At 41.4% G+C, this 22,928-nt stretch overlaps 1 protein-coding gene across 1 annotated transcript in view; it reads right to left on the bottom strand.

Annotated features, from left to right (window-relative positions):
- The window catches only part of LRBA (LPS responsive beige-like anchor protein), a 4,045,850-nt gene that overhangs the window by 3,253,645 nt on the left and 769,277 nt on the right, over nt 1–22,928 (bottom strand). The window contains exon 9 of the mRNA XM_044063433.1: nt 18,625–18,822. Within this exon, the coding sequence (XP_043919368.1) occupies nt 18,625–18,822 (198 nt within the window). The remainder of the gene's footprint in view (nt 1–18,624; nt 18,823–22,928) is intronic.

Below are 22,928 nucleotides of genomic sequence, written 5' to 3'. Positions count from 1 at the left end.
CAGTCCTAACTATTGGGTAGAATCCCAAAGCAGAGGTAAGGGAGGCTGGCAAATCATAAGGAAGCAGGAGCTGACAACATGCCTTGCAAAATAGCTGTGGCAAAACCAGCCCTAGATTTAGAGTAGAGAGGAAGGTGATAATGCTTAGAGAAAGTATGCACTGAACTCCAAGTAGCTGCCTCCAAAATATCCTTAGTTGCCACCCCCCTTAGAAATGCTGTAGAAGTGGCAGTAGCCCTAGTGGAATGAGGCCTAATCCCAGCTGGAATCTCCTTGCCATGATGGGAATAACAAAATGCAATGCAAAACCCAATCCACTTAGAAATAGTTTGTTTTGACACAGGCTTGCCCTGAGAACTCAAAGCAAAAGAAACAAACAACTGCTGAGACTGCCTAAAATCCTTAGTCCTGCTTAAATAATAACGCAATTGCCTGTGCACATCTAAAGTGTGCAAAATCTTTTCCCCTTTATTTTGGGGATCTGCATAAAAAGTAGGCAAATGAATAGTTTGGTTTAAAGCCACACTAGAAACCACCTTAGGCATAAAGGAAGGATTAGTACGTAATGATACCCTATCCTTATGGAAATCAAAAAGGCTCTACCGCCATAAGGGCCTGCAATTCAGAAACCCTTCTTGCAGAAGTAATGGCCAACAACAAAGCAGTCTTCCATGACAAGTATTTCAATTCAGCAGTAGCGCAGGCTCAAAAGGTTGTAGAGTAAGTTTCTCCAACACAAAATTGAGATCCCAAGCAGGAGTAGGAGCTCTACGTGGGGTCTTATATTCTTTGCCCCTCTAAGAAATTGCTTGAACAAAGGATGCGAAAACAATGGTGGGTCACAATCATAGTGAGCTGAAATTGCTGCAGCATGAATCTTAATGGAAGAGAAAGACAAACCTTTGTCCAATAACTCAGTAAGATATTGAAGAGCCACACTCAAATTAGGCTCAGAAATCTCCAAATTGTTTGCTGCACTCCAAAATAAAAATCTCTTCCATTTTTCTGCGTACACTTTCCTTGTACTAGGTCTTCTGGCTTCCATAATCACATTTAAAACTTGTTGAGGAAGTTGAGACCTGCTGTGTTTCAAAACAGGATATGCCAGGCTGTTAGATGAAGAGAGTGAAGCTTGACATTGAGCAGGTGACCGTGCCTCTGAGACAACAGGTGTGGAATCAAAGGTAAAGGCCATGGAGGCTTCCTTACCAGACTCCTCAGTAATGGGTACCAGTGTTGCGAGGCCAATCTGGAGCTATTAAAATCATCCTTGGCTTGTCTTGTCTGACCTTTAGGAGCACCTTTGGGAGAAGAGGCAGAGGTGGAAAGGCATACACATGAAGATTTTTCCAACTGAAAGAAAGAGCATCCACTTTCCAAGCTGTGTGATGAAACCTCTTTGTGCAAAACTTTGGCAGCTGGTGGTTTAGTGGAGAAGCGAACAGATCTATGTCTGGAGTTCCCCATGACACTGTCAACTTTTGAAATACATGAGGACCCAGTTCCCACTCGGGGGGTTCCATGATTTGTCTGCTTAACACATCTGCAAGGGGGTTCTGTGTTCCGGCCAAAACCTTTGCTTGAAGAGTAAGTTGCAAGCTGGCGCAGTCTCCCATAAAATCATTGCTTGCCTGCACAACGGGTAAGAATGTGTTCCCCTTGTTTGTTGATGTACCACATGACAGTTGTGTTGTCTGTTAGAATCAACACCTGCCCTGGAAGAAGTAACTCCTTGAAAGCCATTAATGCAAACTGGACTGCTAACATCTCTTTCATGTTGATATGTAGATGCTATAGTCTGGCAGGCCACTTGTCTTGTATCCACTTTCCATTTAGATGAGCTCCCCAAGCAATGTCTGAGGCATCTGTCGTTAGAATCTGACTCGCCTCTGGCGGGTCACAGAGAGTCCCTTGTTTAGGTGACATTCCTGAGCCCACCACAAAAATTCCTTTTGAATGCAAGGTATTATTTGAATAACAGTGTCCAAATCCTGGCAGTGCTGTGTCCATACATTTTTGAGATACCGTTGCAGCTTCCTCATATGCAGTTTGGCATTGGGAAGCACCAGAATACAAGATGCCATGAACCCTAAGGCTTGAAGGACTGTCCTTGCAGTCAGCCCGGACTGAAGAGATAGTTGATGGAAGTAACTGGAAAGATTCTTTTGTTTGTCCGGGGTTAAAAAGGCCATCTGGGCTGCTGTATTCAGTCTCACACCCAGAAAGCACATGTCTTGAGAGGGTACTAGACTGGACTTTATTTCGTTCACAGAATACCCTAGGCATCTTAGCACTGCTATCACAAATTCCAAATGCTGTAAAAGGTCTTCCTTTTCTTGAGCCAGAATCAGGCAGTCGTCCAAGTAAGGATAGATTTGAATTCCTTTTAGCCTGAAGTAAGCTATCACTGGAGCCAGAACCTTTGTGAATACTCTGGGCAGTAGATAAGCCAAAGGGCAATGCAGAGAACTGATAATGAGAATTTCCAGCTCAGCAGATACTTCCTGCAACTTAGTCTGATAGGCACATGAAGGTAAGCTTCCTTGAGATCTAAAGTTACCATCCAGTGATCTTTGCCCAGCAGAGGTAAAAGCTGTTGTAACGTCAACATTTTGAACTTGGGAATGTCCAGATAAGTGTTGAGGATAGATAAATCCAAAATTGGTCTCCACGTGTTCCCCTTCTTTGGTACTAGGAACAGGCGAGAATAAAATCCTAGGCCCCTTTCTGGCACAGGAACTGGCTGAATGGCCCCTATTTGGAGCAACAGAGAAATTTGCTTGTGAGCCTCTTTTCTTTGAAGAGGAGGAATGTCTGGCATGCCTTTGAAAGGAGGCAAGGTATGGAAATAAAACCTGTAACCGTGGTGAATGATATCCAAAACCCATCTGTCTTGGGTAATTAAATCCCAATTTTCTTTGAAAAGAGCCAGCCTTCCTCCCAAAGGTGCTGCCAGGCGAGAATGTACTGGCAGCTGAAAAGGTAGGTCATTGGGTCTGTTTACGAAAGGACTGACCCCTGCCCTCACCAGAAGTCTGAGCAGGTGAACTCCTGTTCTAGGCCTAAAAGAACCTTGAGCTCTGCCCCTACCACATCTAGACCTACCCCTAGACTGGGAATCATAAGCAGGATATGTCCATCCCTTAGTAGGCCAATTTCTACTAAACTTGGAGGCTGCACCTGCAAAAATCCTTAACAGTTTGCATAGACTTAGCCTTGTCCTCCATTTTCTTTAAAACTGCTTCCACAGGCGAACCAAACAACACATCAGACTGTAAAGGAGCATCCAGAATCCTTGTTTTAACATGCTCAGCTAAATTCTGATCCCTCAACCATGCGTGCCTCGAAGAACAGAACCAGTGGCAGCCACCCTCGAGGAGGCCTGCACAGCATCAAAACCACACTGCAAGGAATGCTTACCCACCTGTTCAGACACATGAACTAAATCCTGCAACTCTTTACACTCAATACCTTCTGCCAGAGCATCCACCTTAGCTTTCAACTGTGAAAGAAGATAATTCTGATATTTTAACATGTGAAACTGACAATTCAACTAAATAAATTCAAATAAAGCTAAAGTGGAAGAAGTATACACTTTCTTTCCCCATCTATCCAAAGCCCTTGCCTCTTTATCAGGAGGAACAGGATTTTTAACAGAAGCCTTCACACCTTTAGGCCCCTGAGAGACAGTTTCGGGTCTGCCCTAGGACTCTTAAAAAGATACTTATGAGCTTCAGGCACCCTATAGTACCTATCCGGTTTAACTGGGGCAGGAGGCAAAGAATCAGGATTCAGGGAAGCCTCTGCAAAAACATCTTCCACCACATTCAAAACAGGAGGTATAGCTAAAGGCCTATGCTGGGGTAAAAACAAGAATTCCCTAAGCCTCTTCCTGGAATCAGAGAAATCTTGACCTTCCCATTTAAAATGCTCCCTCATGGAATGCAGAGTCTCTGAAAATGAAAAATCCTCAGGAGGAGAAGCTGAAGGAGTAGAATCATCCACATCAGAATCAGAATAAGGAGGATACTCCTGCAAGTCTTCAGCCGAAGACTCAGAAGCCTCCGAACATTGCTCAAAACTCTCAAACTCAGGTTCCACCCTAGGCCTCTTATCAGGAGGGGGCATAGAACCTCTAATCATAGTAATCAAATCCTCTGCCATTTTAAGCATATGTTTCTTAGGCAAGGACCCTGAAGCAGTAGGAGAAACCCCCACTGAAGCTAAACTTGGCCTGCCTCTCAAAGAGGCCTTGGAAACAGAAGGGGAGGCTCTAACCACCTTAGGAAGAGAGGGAAGAACAGCCACCTGAGAAGCCCCTTCAGCCTGGCCTACTTCCTGAGAAGACACATCCTGTAACAGTAAAGTCTCTCCCTGAGACTCCAAAGAAACTCCTGGCAGAACCTCCGGCTCCACTGAGCCTTCTAAAGAACCGGCGTCCGGGACTGTGGGTTCTTCCACTCTAGGCTTTGCTGCTTTGTCCTTAAGCTTTTGGCCGAAGCGGGCGTCGGAGCATCCGACGGCATTTTATAATTACAACGCTTCCCAAAAACTAACCTAGCACAGTCTAACCTCCTCTTAATAGTGCGTTTGTTAAATCTAGCACAAGGCATCCAACAACGTCGTGCTCAGGCCCTAAACAAGGTATACACAAGGTATGGTAATCCCTATGAGGTATCTGTTTCCCACAAGAAATACAGTTATTCACTTTTTCTGACATCCAGTTAAATACTGAGGCAAGAAAAAAACAAAATATTTCCCAACGGGGTACTTAGCCAACTTTGATTCGGTCTGAAACTCTGACTTCAGAAACTTTCAGAACGCCAACCTGCACTCGCAAAACTGCTTCTGCATCGGACCATGCGGCAAAAAAGACTGAGGATATGATGTCGGTCATGCGCATTAGTACCCTGACGTACTGACGTCAGTCTAATGCGCCTCGACCGACGTCAGCCATATACTTTGGTATTCGGGCCGACTGGGACAGCGGACTACCCAATAGTTAGGACTGCAGCAATGTGGAATGAAGAACATCGTCTCCAGATAAGGCTAGGACATTGTAGGTGATAAGTGTTGGTTTGTATAGTAGGTATATTTGTTAGGGTTTAGCAGAAGTTTCAGAGTGAGAGTTTTAGTTGAGGTATAGAACAGTTTGGGATGAAAAAGATGCAATAGGTTAGAGCAATATTTAAAATCTGTCCCTATTTTAGGGGCTATGTCCCACCATTATTTTTGGCTTTGTTCAGATTTTTTGTGATAAGAGGTTGAGAGGTATGCTTCACATGCATAGTTGATGCCTGTTCCAAAAACATTACATTCTTTCCCTTGTTCAGCTGCGTGCATCAAAAAACTACTAACAGTAACATTTTATTCTCCACAATCTGACATTCTTGCATGACGTACTGTTTGGAATTCCACATACTACTCCTAAATTTAGTAACCCATGACTTACATGAACGTCAAAATTATTGTATGGGGGGGGGGGGTTCTGGCTCCCCCCCACAACCTTTTACTTACGGATACAAACTCTTTGCTCTTAACAGTAGCAAAACGGTTATCAATGGAAGCACTACAGGAGACTAAATGAAGTTGATGAAATAATGTCTTGACGACAGTTTGCAATTGCATGAACAAGTAATGACAGTTGACTAAATAATACAACTAACTGAACGGTAACCAAATATTTGAATTGTCTCCTTTTAAGGGCCTCTATATTACATAAGACTGATCACATCATGTGATGTCCCTAGTAGTGTAGTAAACAGTACTGTACACCTTTTCTCTAACTAAAGGTTAAGAGGAGGGATGCAATGCATAATGCAGTATAGCTAAGTATCCCCTAAGGCTTAATATGCATGTAGGATGTCGCAAGATGTTGTCTTGCTATTCATTTAATGCAATGTTAGCAATCCTGTAATTTTGCATTTACTGGTTTTCTTGGTGTTTGCATATAGCCTGTAGGTTAATAATGATGCAAAATGAAACTAACACCACTATACGGTCTAACATATTAAAATAAAATTTTGGCAGGGAAACATGAAACAGTTCTAGGTCAGCAACATATTTACCCTGAATTTTTTCATGCTATAAAATGTTCCTTCTGTGTTAGTGAAGGAAACTATTTTAATAGTGTACAAAGAACATTATAACCCTCCTGCTACTAGAATAACTAATAAAATATTCAAGCAGCTACATGCCCTACAAAATGGCTATTAGAAACCTGAGAGAGGAAGACACATGGTGACAAAAACGTAAGCATCTCACCACAACTTAGCTTATGGCATGCACAAGTGTGTGTGTGTATGTGTGTGTGTTTGGGAATGAGGCTACTCATGGCTGACAAAACACCTATAATGAAAATGCACTGAATATTAAGTGTATTCTGCTATACACATCACCTTTCAGGACCTACTTTCTCTCAGAACCCAAAACCTTTGTCAAAATATGTTCAGTTGTTACTGTTGAGGTTAAAGGCCTTTAGCATGCTAGAACTATCTATAAAGAACTGTTTCTTTACGTTCTTGCAATGTCATGTTCATTACTTCAATAATGATGTCTATCCACCTTAACCCCTGCTGACTCCTCCTTTTGCCTTCAGTCTTTCCCAGCATTCTCTACTGAATCCTGTCTTTGCATAATGTGGTCAACATATATTTTAATTTTCTTTCCAGGCTTTACAGTGAACAGTCTGGATTGATTTCCCTAAGTATTAATTGATATGATTTTCCACAGTCCACAGAATTCTTAAAATTTTGTCCAAAACCACAGTTCAAAAGCATTTGTTTTCCAGTGCACAGTCGTCTTAATAATCCAACTTCCACAGACATACATTATTAATGGGAAAACCACAGCACTAACAATATGGAGATTTGCTGATAATCAATATCTTTGCTCTTTAAAGTTTTACCCAGATTTGCTATAACTTTCCTTCCAAAAAAAAGCAAGCATCTTCTAATTTCTTAGCTGCAATCAAAGTTTGCAGAGATCTTCAAGCCCAAGAAAATAAAGTCTGTCACTTATTTCAAATTTGTTTATAAAGAACCGATGGGGTTATACAACATAATTTTCTTTATTTTCTCATGTTCAGCAACAAGCCACTTTTGTGCATTGTACTTTCTTCTCCAACATACTCCTTCAACCTTTCCTCAAGTACAAGTATCAGGCAAATTTGAGGTTAATATTTCTACCAGCAAGCTTGATTCCAGCATACAATTCATCTAAGCCAGTACAGTGAACAAGTAGGGTAACCTACAGCCTTGTCATACTCCATTCCCAGTCTTGAACTAGTCAGTTATTCCAGATTCTGTTCCAACTACTGCTTCTTGTTCTGCATACAAATTCTACAGATGTCAACAAGGTGACCCGCTATCTCCATTTCTATAAGAACCTGTCACAGTTTGTTACAATCCTCAGAATCAAAGGCTTTAGAGTGGTCAATAAATCAGAAGTAAATATTTTCTTGGAACTCCCTTGCTTTCTCCATTAGCCAGTGGATGCTGGTTATCTGGTTTCCGGTGCCTCTGCCTGTTTTAAAACCTACTTGCACATCTTGTAGTTCTCAGTTCAGATATTGCTGGAGTCTACTTTGCAGGATCATTAGTATTACCTTGCTAGCACATACAACTATTCAATAATTACAGCACTCTTATCACTGCCCCTTTTTTGGACTGGAATATAAACTGACCTTTTCCAATCTAATGGCCACTATCATGTTTTCCAAATTTTACTGGCAAATTCCAAGTAGCAACGTAACGTCATTTTGCAGTATTTTAAGTAATTCAGCTAGAAGTCCACCACTTCTTGTAACCTTATATCAAAAAGGCTTTCTATAGCTCGTTTAACTTCACTGTCCAGAATATCTATACCATCATATGCATCACTGATGCAAAGGTGGTACTTATATACATTTTTGTTTATTCCACAGGCACCTCTTCATATTTTCTGCTTCTAGCGGGTCTCCCTCTCATCTTTGTCTTTCATCATGCCCATTTTCACTGTGAAGATTCCATCAAAATGACCAATCTTCTTGAATAGGTCTTCTCTTTCCAATTCTACTGCCTTCTCCACTTCTTTGCACTGCTCATTTTAATATACCTCCTTATCTCTCTCTGCTATTCTCTGAAACTCTGCATTCAGTTCAACATAGTTTTGCCTTTCCTTGGACACTTTTAAATCTTTAAATCAGTGAAATAAAAGCTTCCAACAGTACAGTAGTAATACAGTAAATCCAAAGAATAAAAAATAAACTGAAGAATATAAAACTTTTATTCACTCAGTTATTGCTTTTATCTTTGAAACAGGACAATCGGATTAATCTTTACAACAAATTATACACACAACTTCAGTAAAGGTCATGTGTTTATCATATCATTAAGACCATATACTCAATGCTTTAACCCTTTAAGTTTTGGGTAGACTTTAAACTTCATGACATTATGACCTGGCATCTAATTTTATCTGCCAACTACAGTCTTTTAAATCCAAAATATCCTGATTTCAATTTAGTCTCATTATTAAATGCATCAACTGAAACAAAAACAAAACTTTTCCTTTTGCTACAAGAGTCAATGTGCCCGGACAGTGCATTGGTCTCAATAGCATAAAAAAGCTTAAATTCTAACATGCAGCTTTCTGAACTTCATTCAATATAAAACAACACACATTCTTGGCAGACAGCTGTATATACTACAAAATTAAATTTACATCTAAATCTACCAGGTATGGGAATACCTTTCCCTTACAGTTTCCATGCTGGTGTCAGAATTTCAATATGTACAATAATTATTGTCAATGCAGATATACATCCCTTTCTTTTCCATGACTATATTCTTAACTAAGGATTGGTATCCACTTGCCACTACTGGAGATGTTTCTGGGGAAGAAACTTGTGCTATAAGGCTCTTCCTTCTTCTCGTGGTCCTGGGGTGCTTCTCATCTCAGTGTTCCATCAGTTCAAGATACCTGTGGGAGGCAAATCAGAGGCCCTTAGGTTGAAAAAAGACAAGTATACAGTTCCTGTAGAAATTCCTTTATTTGCAGATGAGTGTTTTTTAAAAGATTGAGTGATGACAGTTTCATCAGGGCTTTTTATTCCATTATTAGAAGGTGGACCAAAGGTAGGTCCCCTCCCATTACATCATAGGAGCGTTAACTGTAGCCTCCAAACAGCTTTCGTGTCTCATGAATGGAGAACAGCAACAGTCATCTCTGCACAAATACGGGCCATCTACAGATCCTGAAAGCTACAGGCCTCACAATTCTCACTAGTCTTAAATGCAAAACCATAGAAAGAATTATCATGGAAATTATCAATAATGACAATAAAAGTACAGTTTTGTACCTACCATAAATGTAGATGTTCGAGGATTCCATTGCTGCAGTCCTTACTATTGGGTATAGTCCGCGTCCAGTCGGCCCGAATACCAGAGTATAAGGCTGACGTCGGTCAGGGCGCATTAGACTGACGGCAGTACGTGGGGGTACTAATGCGCATGACCGACGTCATATCCTCAGTCTTTTCTTGCCCCAGATGTCAGAAGACCCTAAAAAGACAAGGCCCAAAATACCTGCACCAAAAACATGTACAATATATACAAGAATATATACAAAAATATAAGCATGTAAACTCACCTACACAACCACCCCTAAACACAGAGGGAAGGAGGGAGATTGGACTGCAGCAATGGAATCCTCGAACATCTACATTTATGGTAGGTACAAAACTGTACTATGTTCTTCGTTTCCATTGCTGCAGTCCTTATTGGGTAGAATCCCAAAGCAGAGGTAAGGGAGGCTGGCAAATCATAAAGAAGTAGGAGCTGACAACATGCCTTGCAAAACAGCTGTGGCAAAACCAGCCCTAGACTTAGAGTAGATAGGAAGGTGATAATGCTTAGAGAAAGTATGCACTGAACTCCAAGTAGCTGCTTCCAAAATATCCTTAGTTGCCACCCCTTAGAAATGCTGTTGAAGTGGCAGTAGCCCTAGTGGAATGAGGCCTAATCCCAGCTGGAATCTCCTTGCCATGATGGGAATAACAAAATGCAATGCAAAAGCCAATCCACCTAGAAATAGTTTGTTTTGACACAGGCTTGCCCTGTGAACTCAAAGCAAAAGAAACAAACAACTGCTGAGACTGCCTAAAATCCTTAGTCCTGCTTAAATAAAGCAATTGCCTGTGTACATCTAAAGTGTGCAAAATCTTTTCCCCTTTATTTTGAGGGTCTGCATAAAACGTAGGCAAATGAATAGTTTGGTTTAAAGCCACACTAGAAACCACCTTAGGCATAAAGGAAGGATTAGTGCGTAATGATACCCTATCCTTATGGAAAATCAAAAGGGCTCTACTGCCATAAGGGCCTGCAACTCAGACACCCTTCTTGCAGAAGTAATAGCCAACAGAAAAGCAGTCTTCCATGACAAGTATTTCAATTCAGCAGTAGCTGCAGGCTCAAAAGGTTGTAGAGTAAGTTTTCCAACACAAAATTGAGATCCCAAGCAGGAGTAGGAGCTCTACGTGGGGGTCTTATATTCTTTGCCCCTCTAAGAAACTGCTTGAACAAAGGATGCGCGAAAACAAAGGTGGGTCACAATCATAGTGAGCTGAAATTGCTGCAGCATGAATCTTAATGGAAGAGAAGGACAAACCTTTGTCCAATAACTCAGTAAGATATTGAAGAGCCACACTCAAATTAGGCTCAGAAATCTCCAAATTCTTTGCTGTACTCCAAAATAAAAATCTGTTCCATTTTTCTTACACTCTCCTTGTACTAGGTCTTCTAGCTTCCATAATCACATTTAAAACTTGTTGAGGAAGTTGAGACCTGCTGTGTTTCAACACAGAATATGCCAGGCTGTTAGATGAAGAGAGTGAAGCTTGACATTGAGCAGATGACCGTCCTTCTGAGATAACAGATGAGGAATCAGAGGTAAAGGCCATGGAGGCTTCTTTACCAGACTCCAGTAGTGGGTACCAGTGTTGCGAGGCCAATCTGGAGCTATCAAAATCATCCTTGGCCTGTCTTGTCTGACCTTTAATAGTACCTTTGGAAGAAGAGGCAGAGGTGGAAAGGCATACACATGAAGGTTTTTCCAACTGAAAGACAGAGCATCCACTTTCCAAGCTGTGTGATGAAACCCCTTTGTGCAATACTTTGGCAGCTGGTGGTTTAGTGGAGAAGCGAACAGATCTATGTCTGGAGTTCCCCATGACACTGTCAATTTCTGAAATACATGAAGATCCAGTTTCCACTCGTGGGGATCCATGATTTGTCTGCTTAACACATCTGCTAAGGAGTTCTGTGCTCCTGGCAGAAACCTTGCCTGAAGAGTTAGTTGCAAGCTTAGCGCAGTCTCCCATAAAATCATTGCTTGCCTGCATAGAGGATAAGAATGTGTTCCCCTTGCTTGTTGATGTACCACATGACAGTTGTGTTGTCTGTTAGAATCAACACCTGCCCTGGAAGAAGTAACTCCTTGAAAGCCATTAATGCAAACTGGACTGCTAACATCTCCTTCATGTTGATATGTAGATGCTGTAGTCTGGCAGGCCACTTGTCTTGTATCCACTTTCCATTTAGATGAGCTCCCCAAGCAATGTCCGAGGCATCTGTCGTTAAAATCTGACTTGCCTCTGGCGGGTCACAGAGAGTCCCTTGTTTAGGTGACATTCCTGAGCCCACCACAAGAATTCTTTTGAAGGCAAGGTATTATTTGAATGACAGTGTCCAAATCCTGGCAGTGCTGTGTCCATACATTTTGAGATACCATTGTAGCTTCCTCATATGCAGTTTGGCATTGGGAAGCACCAGAATACAAGATGCCATGAACCCTAATGCTTGAAGGACTGTCCTTGCAGTCAGCACGGACTGATGAGATAGTTGATGGAAGTAAAGTGACAGACTCTTTTGTTTGTCCGGGGTTAAAAGCCCATCTGGGCTGCTGTATTCAGTCTCACACCCAGAAAGCACATGTCTTGAGAGGGTACTAGACTGGACTTTATTTCGTTCACAGAATACCCTAGGCATCTTAGCACTGCTATAACATATTCCAGATGCTGTAGAAGGTCTTCCTTTTCTTGAGCCAGAATCAGGCAGTCGTCCAAGTAAGGATAGATTTGAATTCCTTGAAGCCTGAAGTAAGCTATCACTGGAGCCAGAACCTTTGTGAATACTCTGGGCACAGTAGATAAGCCAAAGGGCAATGCAGAGAACTGATAATGAGAATTTCCAGCTCGAAACGGCAGATACTTCCTGCAACTTAGCCTTATAGGCACATGAAGGTAAGCTTCCTTGAGATCTAAAGTTACCATCCAGTGATCTTTGCCCAGCAGAGGTAAAAGCTGTTGTAACGTCAACATCTTGAACTTGGGAATGTCCAGAAAAGTGTTGAGGAGAGATAAATCCAAAATTGGTCTCCACGTGTTCCCCTTCTTTGGTACTAGGAACAGGCGAGAATAAAATCCTAGGCCCCTTTCTGATACAGGGACTGGCTGAATGGCCCCATCTGGAGTAACTGAGAAACTTGCTTGTGAGCCTCCTTTCTTTGTGGAGGAGGAACGTCTGGCATGCCTTTGAAAGGGGCATTGTATGGAAATAAAATCTGTAACCGTGGTGAATGATATCCAACACCCATTTGTCTTGAGTAATTAAATCCCAATTTTCTTTGAAAAGAGACAGTCTTCCTCCCAAAGGAGCTGCCAGGCGAGAATCTACTGGCAGCTGAAAAGACAGGTCATTGGGTCTGTTTACGAAAGGACTGACCCTGCCCTCACCAGAAGTCTGAGCAGGTGAACTCCTGTTCTAGGCCTAAAAGAACCTTGAGCCCTGCCCCTACCACGTCTAGACCTACCCCTAGACTGGGAATCATAAGCAGGATATGTCCACCCTTAGCAGGCCAATTTCTACTAAACTTGGTGGCTGCACCTGCAAAAATCTTTAACAGTTTGCATAGACTTAGCTTTGTCCTCCATTTTCTTTAAAACTGCTTCCACAGGCGATCCAAACAACACATCAGACTGTAAAGGAGCATCCAAAATCCTTGTCTTAACATGCTCAGCTAAATTCTGATCCTTCAACCAGGCATGCCTGCAAAGAACAGAACTAGTAGCAGCCACCCTCGAGGAGGCCTGTAAAGCATCAAAACCACATTGCAAAGAATGCTTACCCACTTGTTCAGACACATGAACCAAATCCAGCAACTCTTTACACACAATACCTTCACAAAGCATCCACCTTAGATTTTAATTGTGAAAGGAGATAATTCTGATATTTTAGCATGTGAAACTGACAATTCAACGCTCTCATGGCTAGAGTGGAAGAAGTATACACTTTCTTTCCCCACCTATCCAAAGCCCTTGCCTCTTTATCAGTGGGAACAGGATTTTTAACCACAGAAGCCTTAACACCTTTAGGCCCTTGAGAAATAGTTTCTGGGTCCGCCCTAGGACTCTTAAACAAATACTTATGAGCGCACCCTATAATACCCATCAGGCTTAACAGGAGCAGGAGGCAAAGAGTCAGGGTTCAGGAAGCCTCTGCAAAACATCTTCCACCACATTCAACACAGGAGGAATAGCTAAGGGCCTATGCTGGGGTAAAACAAGAATTCCCTAAGCCTTTTCCTGGAATCAGAGTAATCCTGGCCTTCCCATTTAAAGTGCTCCCTCATGGAATGCAGAGTCTCTGAAAATGAGAAATCCTCAGGAGGAGAAGCTGTAGGAGTGGAATCATCCACATCAGAATCAGAATAAGTAGGATACTCCTGCAAGTCTTCCCAGAAGACTCTGAAGCCTCTGAACACTGTTCAAAACTATCAAACTCGGTTCCACCCTAGGCCTCTTATCAGGCGGGGCATAGAACCTCTAATCATAGTAATTAAATCTTCTGAGATTTTAAGTATATGTTTCTTAGGTACAGAACCCGAAATGCTAGGAGAAGCCCCACTGAAGCTGAACTAGGCCTACCTCTCAAAGAAGTTTTGGCAACAGAAGGAGAGGCTCTAACTACCTTGGGAAGAGAGGGAAGAACAGTTACCTGAGAAGCCCCTCAGCCTGGCCTACCTCCTGAGAAGGCACATCCTGTAACAGTAAAGTTTCTGCCTGAGACTCCATGGAAACTCCTGGCAAAACCTCTGGCTCCACTGAGCCTTCTAAAGAACCGGCGTCCGGGACTGCGGTTCATCAACCCTAGGCTTCACTGTTTTGTCCTTGCGCTTCTTGGAAGCGGCGGAGCATCCGGCGGCATTTTATAATTACAACGCTTCCCAAACACTAACCTGGCACAGTCTAACCTCCTCTTAATAGTGCGTTTGTTAAACCTAGCACAAGAGCGGCAACCAACAACGTCGTGCTCAGGCCCTAAACAAGGTATACACAAGGTATGGTAATCCCTATGAGGTATCTGTTTCCCACAAGAAATACAGTTATTCACTTTTTCTGACATCCGGTAAAATACTGAGGCAAGAAAAACCAAAATGTTCCCCACGGGTAACTTAGCCAACTCTGTTTCGGTCTGAAACTCCGGTTTCGGAAATATTTCAGAACGCCAACCTGCACTCGCAAAACTGCTTCTGCATCGGACCATGCGGCAAAAAAGACTGAGGATATGGCGGTCATAGTACCCTGGCGTACTGCGTCAGTCTAATGCGCCCTGACCGACGTCAGCCTTATACTCTGGTATTCGGGCCGACTGGACGCGGACTATACCCAATAGTAAGGACTGCAGCAATGGAAAACGAAGAACATCCTCCAGACACTGGACCCAACCCAGTTCGGTTTCATCAAGAGCAGATCACTTCTACTAAACCTGGTGGACTTCTCAAGGTCACCAAAGAAATGGATGAGGGCAAAATGGTTCACACTGCCTACCTTGACCTGACCAAGACATTTGACACAATACCCCAATCAGGCATTGTTGACAAACTCAAGAGATTAGGTGCAAACCAGTATGTCACCCAGTGGACAGCCAACTGGCTCACAGACAGGATCCAAGAAGTTAAAACTGGGGAGTCCACCTCTACAAAGAGGCCAGTCACAACTGGAGTCCCTCAGGGATCAGTCCTTGGACCACTCCTTTTTAGCATTTACCTCTCTGAAATCAAGGCCTGTGTCAATGGTCTCTGGCTGACTAAATTTGCAGATGATAGCAAATTAGCAGCTGTCATTTAATCCCACACTGACAAATGTTCTGTAGGAAAGGCTGACGCAGGCAAATAACTGGTGTTAGAGCCATGGACTAAAATTAAATGCCATAAAATGCTTTAAGAGTATCCCTCAGGAAGTCATCCACCTCTGGTAACAATCACACTGATAACACACCCCTTAGAGTTGACCCAGTAGTCAGGGACTTGGGGACACACACAGACAGTAATCTAGTCTTTGACCATGACATGTCTACAGAAGTGAGTAAATCATTCTAGGTTGTGCAACTTATAAACAAAGACATGGCATCCAAGTCCAAGGAAGTTGTCGTTTCACTGTATTCGGCATTCATCATACCTCTAGTTGAGTATAATGCCCCTTTTGGTATGTACCTAGCCAGGCATATCCAAAAAATGTAATGTCCACAGAGGTTCCTCACTAAAAGAATACAGGCAGTAAGTAACATGTCCTATGCAGAGTGCCACAATGCCCTATCCCTGTATTCGGTCTCCTGCAGGCTTGTTGGGAGGAGATCTATGCCCGGCATACAGGGCATTGTCAGACTTCACTTTGACAGTTCTCCTGCATATCCACAAAACAATCAGCACCAGAATTATCCGTTCTAAACACTTAAACCTTGCATGTGAAATAAATAGGACCTGCAGGAGAGACAGGTATGTATCCAAGACACTATCTAGTCTCTGGAACAGGCTCCCCATCTATGTGAAGCAGAGCTGCTCCCTAACCTAATTCAAGTGTAACATGGACAATTGGATGAGGAACAAGAAATCCATCCTTGGGTTGGCACTTGTCTCTCTAATGGACACAGGCAACCTGTAATTGGTTCATCTCCCAAGTCCCTGCTTAAACTTATCATGGGTATCAGAACTGGTCAGAGATTTGGGATGCATGGCTAGGCTTAAAAAGGCCCCTGCAGACATTAGCTTTGTAAACACCTATGAACCTATAGTTTGGTCTGCAGACTGTATCCTTGAATTTGTTTAAAATGTTAATAGAATTAAAATTTGAATCCTATATAAGCATCATATAGCAGTTCAAACTATTCAAATGCTCAATAAATAAATCTAAATAATAAGACCTACCTCTCCAGACAAAAAAAAATCATCCATAAAATATCTAAAAAAATTAATCTTACTAACATGACTAGAGTAGGAATACATAATAAATTCCTTCTCCCAGCCTGCCAAATGATTTGTATAACAGGGAGCTATCAATACCTCCCATAGCAACGCCATTAATCTGTCTAAAAGTCACAGAATCAAACTCAGTGAAATTATATCCAAGAATACTGTCTAACATTTTCATTATTATACATACTTGTTCATTGCTAAAGGAATTGTTCATTTCATTATGCAACATTTCTAGATCCACTTTACTGGAAATGACAGTACACAGACAATTTCAACAGTAACCAATAAGTCACTTTCTAAGAATTTCATGTCATTCATGGTGGTTGTGTCTTTCGGCTTTTCCCGGTTAGGGGTCACCACAGCGGAACTCCGGTCCACTAATGAGTGGCAGTTGACTTTTACGTGCTGAGTTGCCAGCCCTAACGCACAACCTTCAACGAAGGTACGCCCATTCACGCATGTCTCCACAGAAGACGATCTGAGAATCGAGTGGGATAACGTCTTGCTGCGAGGCGACAACGCTACCGCAGCACCACCACCGCGGAAACTATATTAAAGCAAAAAGAATGTCTGAATATGAAGAACTATTGCCACTAATTTAACACACATCATATGCTTCTGACTTACTCCTGCTGCTTGTTTCTACTGGCTTCAGCGAGAGCACAAGAGCTGCAACTTAAAATCTATCAGCATTTGTATGCGACTCAGACCAAGGGTGAAAAACTGCACTCTCCAGGCACGTTTATTTTTGTAGCAGAAGAAAATTTTTACTTGTGTTACAGCTGATGCAGTTAATTATAACACTTAATTGAACTCTGAGGATATTTTTGATTTTAAAGAGTACAGCTGGCAGGTGAAATTAGATACCTACAATTACCCAGGATTTAAATTATGTTGAGAATTTTAAAGCCTAATGGAAAATGAAAGGTATAAAGCATTGAAAATGTGGTCTTAATAATCTATTAAACATGTGACTGGTGGCATGGTGGATAGTGCCGTGACCTCACAGCAAGAGGTTCTCTTGTCCAATTCTCAACTGTGTGGAGTCTGCATGTTCTTCCTGTGTTCGCACTGGTTTTCTTCAGGTGCTCTGGTTTCCTCCCACACTCCAACAACATGCAGCAGGTAGACTGGGCACTCTCAACTGGTCACTGGGGGGGGGGGGGGTGTGCGCGCATGTACGTAAGTGATATGAAAGAACAAATGGGGAAGGACTAGCAACCCTTGACTCTAGATGATTGTCACTGTTGAAGTGACATCCCAACCCCATGTGGAAAATGAGAAAAAAGGGTTATGGATGGATTTAACTATTCAGTTTGTTGTAAGGGCTCAGTCTGATGAATTGTTATTTCTAAAGCTTCCACTGGCAGGCATTTTGTCTTCTTAATCCTCTTTTGCTTTGGGAAATTTTATGATGCCACCTCAAAAAATAAAGACTTCTGCTGTCCACACTGCTTCAAGTTTTCTACCCACAAGGTCTAATCCATTATATCTATTCTTTACTTCCTTTACATATTCACTTGGAACATTTTTCTTATTTTCTTTATTTTAAACCAAGACTTTGCAATAAGGAGCTGATGGTCTAAGCCACAGTTAGCTCCAAGTCTAGTTTTGGCTGACTGTAAATAACTGTTCCACATCTGACTGCTAAGTATATAACTGATCTGATTATGGTACTATCCGTCGGTGACGGCTACATGTAAAGCCATCTCTTACAATGTTTAGTGTATTCGTATTCACTCATTCATATAAACTGCTGGACCTCTTTTTAAGTGCATGTACAGGAAATGAAGCCCAGCAAAGGAACACAAGTAGTTCATGATCACAGAAAATGCACACTATGTAAATGCTTTAAAAAAAGTACAAAATGTGCTCTTACAAAAACAAAAAATAAAACCACAAAGTCATCCCCCTAACCTCACTTCTCTGAATAACTGAGAAGCTACAAGCTGGGACTCATTCACCTAACCTAAGTGAGGAGTTATAATTAAGGGATGACTCGCCTGGTGATAAAGCTACACCAACTTGCACCTTCATCCCCCTTTATCCATTTCTAATGGCCTACAAAGAGTTATAGTCTAAAGGCATCAGCTGAGAGGGTGCACTTACCAGTCACTGACCATGGGTAGATGCAGGGGAAGTGGTGCTTTTGCTAAGCAGCTAAAGGTGAAACAGTAAATTGTAAGGGAAGAACACAATCATCATCAACTTATAACAAATTGCAGCAACCAGGAAGTTATGTAATTAGAGAACAATTTCAAAATAACTACTTTAGAAAACTGAACACATATACAAGGCACTGGTACAAACCAAGCAAAAAAATGTACATCATACCTGAAGCATCAGGGCATGAGGAGAGTGCACAAAAATAGAAGGGCTATCCTTAGGGGACGATTCCAGGCATAGCTGAGCATCCGTCGCTCTGGGATTGTACGTAAATGCAATGCAACTGGATAATTTACCATCATACAGCAGGAGTTTATGGTGTTCGGCAAGAAGTAGGTCACTTTCTGCCCTAAACTTAAAAGTCCCCTGTAAAGCAATGCAAGAAATGCAGTTATTATTCAGTTTTATTCATCTGTTCACTCACTAGTAAAGCTTGAGTACAATGCTGCTTTCCAAAGGCAACCCACAGGACCAGATTAATAGCTGCAAAGTACCAAAACACACAGCAAATACTATTTACTATACTCACAATTACACAATGGAAAGAATATTTTGCACGGTTACTAGCTAATAACCAAAAACCCACTATGTTAATTAAAGGGGCTACAACATCTGCCTGGAAGAAAAACAACATGGAAATGATGCTCCAGCAACATAACTGATCATTCATGATACATATGACTAGCTTTCACACAGACACAGATAAGTATTTATCTGAGCTTGAAAAATTAAGGCACCATAGGGGATCACAACGGTTAAATGCCACATTCACAATTTCCCTGCATATAAAGAAGAAGAAAAAAATATGAACCACTGTTGTATTACTGTTACTCATGAAAGAATGCTCCTAATCAATTCTGCATCAGCTACTGCGTTGCTGTGACTACTCTCATAACATTGAAGTAATGTTATCTATTGTAGATGGACCGAACTCAAAAACACATGCATTAAAATGGTAAAGTGAATGTTAAAAGTAGAATATGAAGAAGAAAACATAACAGAAAGCAGAAGCAAGAGTACAGAAATCTGCACTGTCTTACAACAGACACAAAGATGAAAAAATAATTGCTCATACATTCCAAGCAAAACATGTGCACTCTGATTTTCATGGGCATTTTTAAAGCACTGTGACAAATCCACAACTTCAGTAAACACATCTTCTTTGTACAACATTATCCCAACTAAAGGATTAAATAACTTTTTTTCTCCTAAAAATTGCATTAAACAAATAATCCACGGTATTAAAATAACTAGAAAATGGAGAGTTGCACATCCTAGGAGCAATGGCAAGGCCCCCAACACAATAGGAAGAAAGCACAAATACTTCATCTCTATGAAAAGATACTACTACACACTCATCTGGAACATATGGGATCAGAAAAAAGGAATGAGAAAAATACGCAAATCATCAGGCATAATTCCAAAGTGGAGCTACAAATTCAGGAAAACCTTACAGAAAAGGTTTAAAAAAGACAAAACAAGAACACAAAATGAAATAGGGGATACAAAATGACAAGCTGAAATTTTTATCCTAGAGGATTGGGGAGCTATTAAAATAAGCTGTTTCCTGTGCTCCAGTGGTGCAAGGTTTGATTCCCTCAGTCTCCACTGCCTATGTGACTTTGAGCAAGTCAATTAACCAGACCTTGGCTCCAGGGCAGAGTCAGGAAAAAGGTCCATGGAGATCGGTGCTCTATCCGGGAAACCAAATACAAATAAAAAATAAATATTGCATCTTTATCAGCTAAGAGTCATATAAACTCTTTGTATTCTCACAGTTATGCTCCAAGCTTTAACCACTATAGATCTTACAACTGTATCTAAAAATACACAAGACAATAAACAACAATGGAGCACTCATTTATTTTTAGATACCGCTTCTATCTTACTCATGTCAAGGGGGAAGCAAAACACACCCTAATATTCAATGCCATAAGGCAAACAATTAATCCTGGTCAGGGATGAAGTCCATCACATATACACACAAACACCACTAATATACTTTGTGAACTCCTATGGGAAATTTTTAAGACTGAAAATTCACTGCGTTACCTCTCTTCAACAGTCACCTCATTACAAGGAATGCTTTATCAGTGAGTGTACACTGAAAAAGTGTTTCTTGAATAAAACAAGTAATCAAGAAATCAGTGTTTTTTTAAAAGGGGCCAGCCCCTATGCACCATATGTTTAAAGGAAGCTGCCTCTACATCCCTTTTACTTATACATTTTATCAGCTATATAATCATGCAACACTGGAGATAACTGCAAACTCGAGGCAAGAAAAAACCAAAATGTTCCAACGGGTATTTTTAACTCTGTTTCGTCTGAAACTCGGTTCGAAATATTTCAGAACGCCAACCTGCACTCGCAAAACTGCTTCTGCATCGGACCATGCGGCAAAAAGACTGAGGATATGACGCCGGTCATGCGATTAGTACCTGACGAACTGACGCCAGCCAGTAATCGCGCCGACCGACGCCAGCCTTATACTCTGGGACTATTCGGGCAGTAAGGACTGCAGCAATGGAAAACGAAGAACATTCAGTGTTTTTTTAAAAGGGGCCAGCCCCTATGCACCATATGTTTAAAGGAAGCTGCCTCTACATCCCTTTTACTTATACATTTTATCAGCTATATAATCATGCAACACTGGAGATAACTGCAAACTCTTACAACACACAGTGCTGTTGCACAGACATCAGTCCCACTGTGACTACCTAAATCAACAAAGCAATATGCACAGCCCTAATTGTGAATTATCATAAAACAAGAAAAACAACATTTCAAAAATGTTATCACGATACTTCTAATAACCCAAAAATGCAAGCATCCCAGTGCTAACTGAAGTTAACTATACACACCAATTCACATAAAATATAACCTTAACAAGCCATTCAACTAACAAGGAAACCAACAACCACAGTACACCCCCAACCCCCCATCCCCAAAATATGATAAAACAATGAGAAATAAATGACAAAAATCACACACAAAAAAAAAAAGTGACAGAAGACAGCAACTGACAGCAGGAAACAATTCACCCACCTGCTTATCTATAGGACGTGCTGTCAGACAGCCTGATCATAACTCATTAAGCCAAAACTGCAGCTTATTCATTTTAGAACCCAGCTCCAAGATAAACAGAAATGGATGGGTATTGATTATGAGTGGTTAATATTACACCCAGTTTAACTTAATGAAAGATGCACACAACTAACAGAGTTAGCAAAAACAATATCCAGAGACTATTTTATAAACAAATGTCTTCAACTACTATTACATTAGCTTACAGTGTGCTTGATTTTAGCTCTGTCATAAATCTTTAATTATAAATAAAATCATTAACTTGAGTATAAAATACAGATAAATGCAACACCAAGCCAGAAGCTAGATTTTGTGATCCTGCTGATGACCCCCCCCCCCCCCAACACACAGACACAAAGAGGTAGGTGGATAGCATTTGGAGAAATTAAAATTGTTGAACATTTTCTGTATTTATAACTGAGGGAAATGGTGAGCGAGTACACAAAATAACACACTAAAGAAAGAGACTGCACCATAAGATTACATACATTCTCCTCTAAGTGAAGGGGTAGCAGACTTGGCAAATGACAACAGCACCTCTACCACAGAGTTCATCACAGCCCCAAATCAATGCTTGCAAGAGCTTTTTCTTAACTAACAAGCAGCAGTTCCTTGATCGAGGGTCACTCTAATATGTTTAGGCTCAGTTTTATAACCATCTAAAAAACATGACCTTCCAAGTCATTTTAAGCAGCTTTCCATTCTTTGCAATGGGAAGAGGATATGTTAGCAACTCAGGCTTAATACGAGCAATTTCAGAATCTACAGGGCCAGAAATATCCTCTTCTCAAACTGTGTAGGGGGATTAAGGTTCTTTGCTAAGCCCAACTCTAAAAGTACAGTTTTGTACCTACCATAAATGAAGATGTTCGAGTGTTCATACAGCTGCAGTCATAACAGATGGGTTATCCTGCCGTCAGGTGGGTCCTCGGTCAGCCGAATTCCAAAGTCTAGGTCTGGCGTCGGTTGTCGTCGCTTCCTTCCTGACGTCAGTGCGGCAGGGTTATAAAAGAGCCAGCCGACGCTATCTTCTTCAGTTTTTCTTGCCCCAGATGTCAGGTGCCCCCAGAAAGAAGGTAAAACTTAAACTTATGTAAACATGCAATATAGAATAATCAAAAAACAGTAGTTGCAAGCAAATACACCATAAAAGAATACCCCAAATAGGTTGTATGAGAAGGTGTTTGTCATAAGGCCTGTCCTAAGAGGGGATGGAGGGGGGGAAACCTGGACTGCAGCTGTATGAGCACTCGAACATCTACATTTATGGTAGGTACAAAACTGTACTATGTTCATCGTGCATACAGCTGCAGTCATAACAGATGGGAAGAATCCCAAAGCTAAGTAGGGGTGGCAGGCACTAAGTGGAACTAGGAGGAGCAAGGATG

This window comes from Protopterus annectens, chromosome 2.part1 (assembly GCF_019279795.1).
Source record: "Protopterus annectens isolate FY-2018-M chromosome 2.part1, PAN1.0, whole genome shotgun sequence".
Lineage (NCBI taxonomy): Eukaryota > Metazoa > Chordata > Ceratodontiformes > Protopteridae > Protopterus > Protopterus annectens.
The sequence above is the reverse complement of the archived record's forward strand: the minus strand, read 5'-3'. Positions and strand labels throughout refer to the sequence as shown.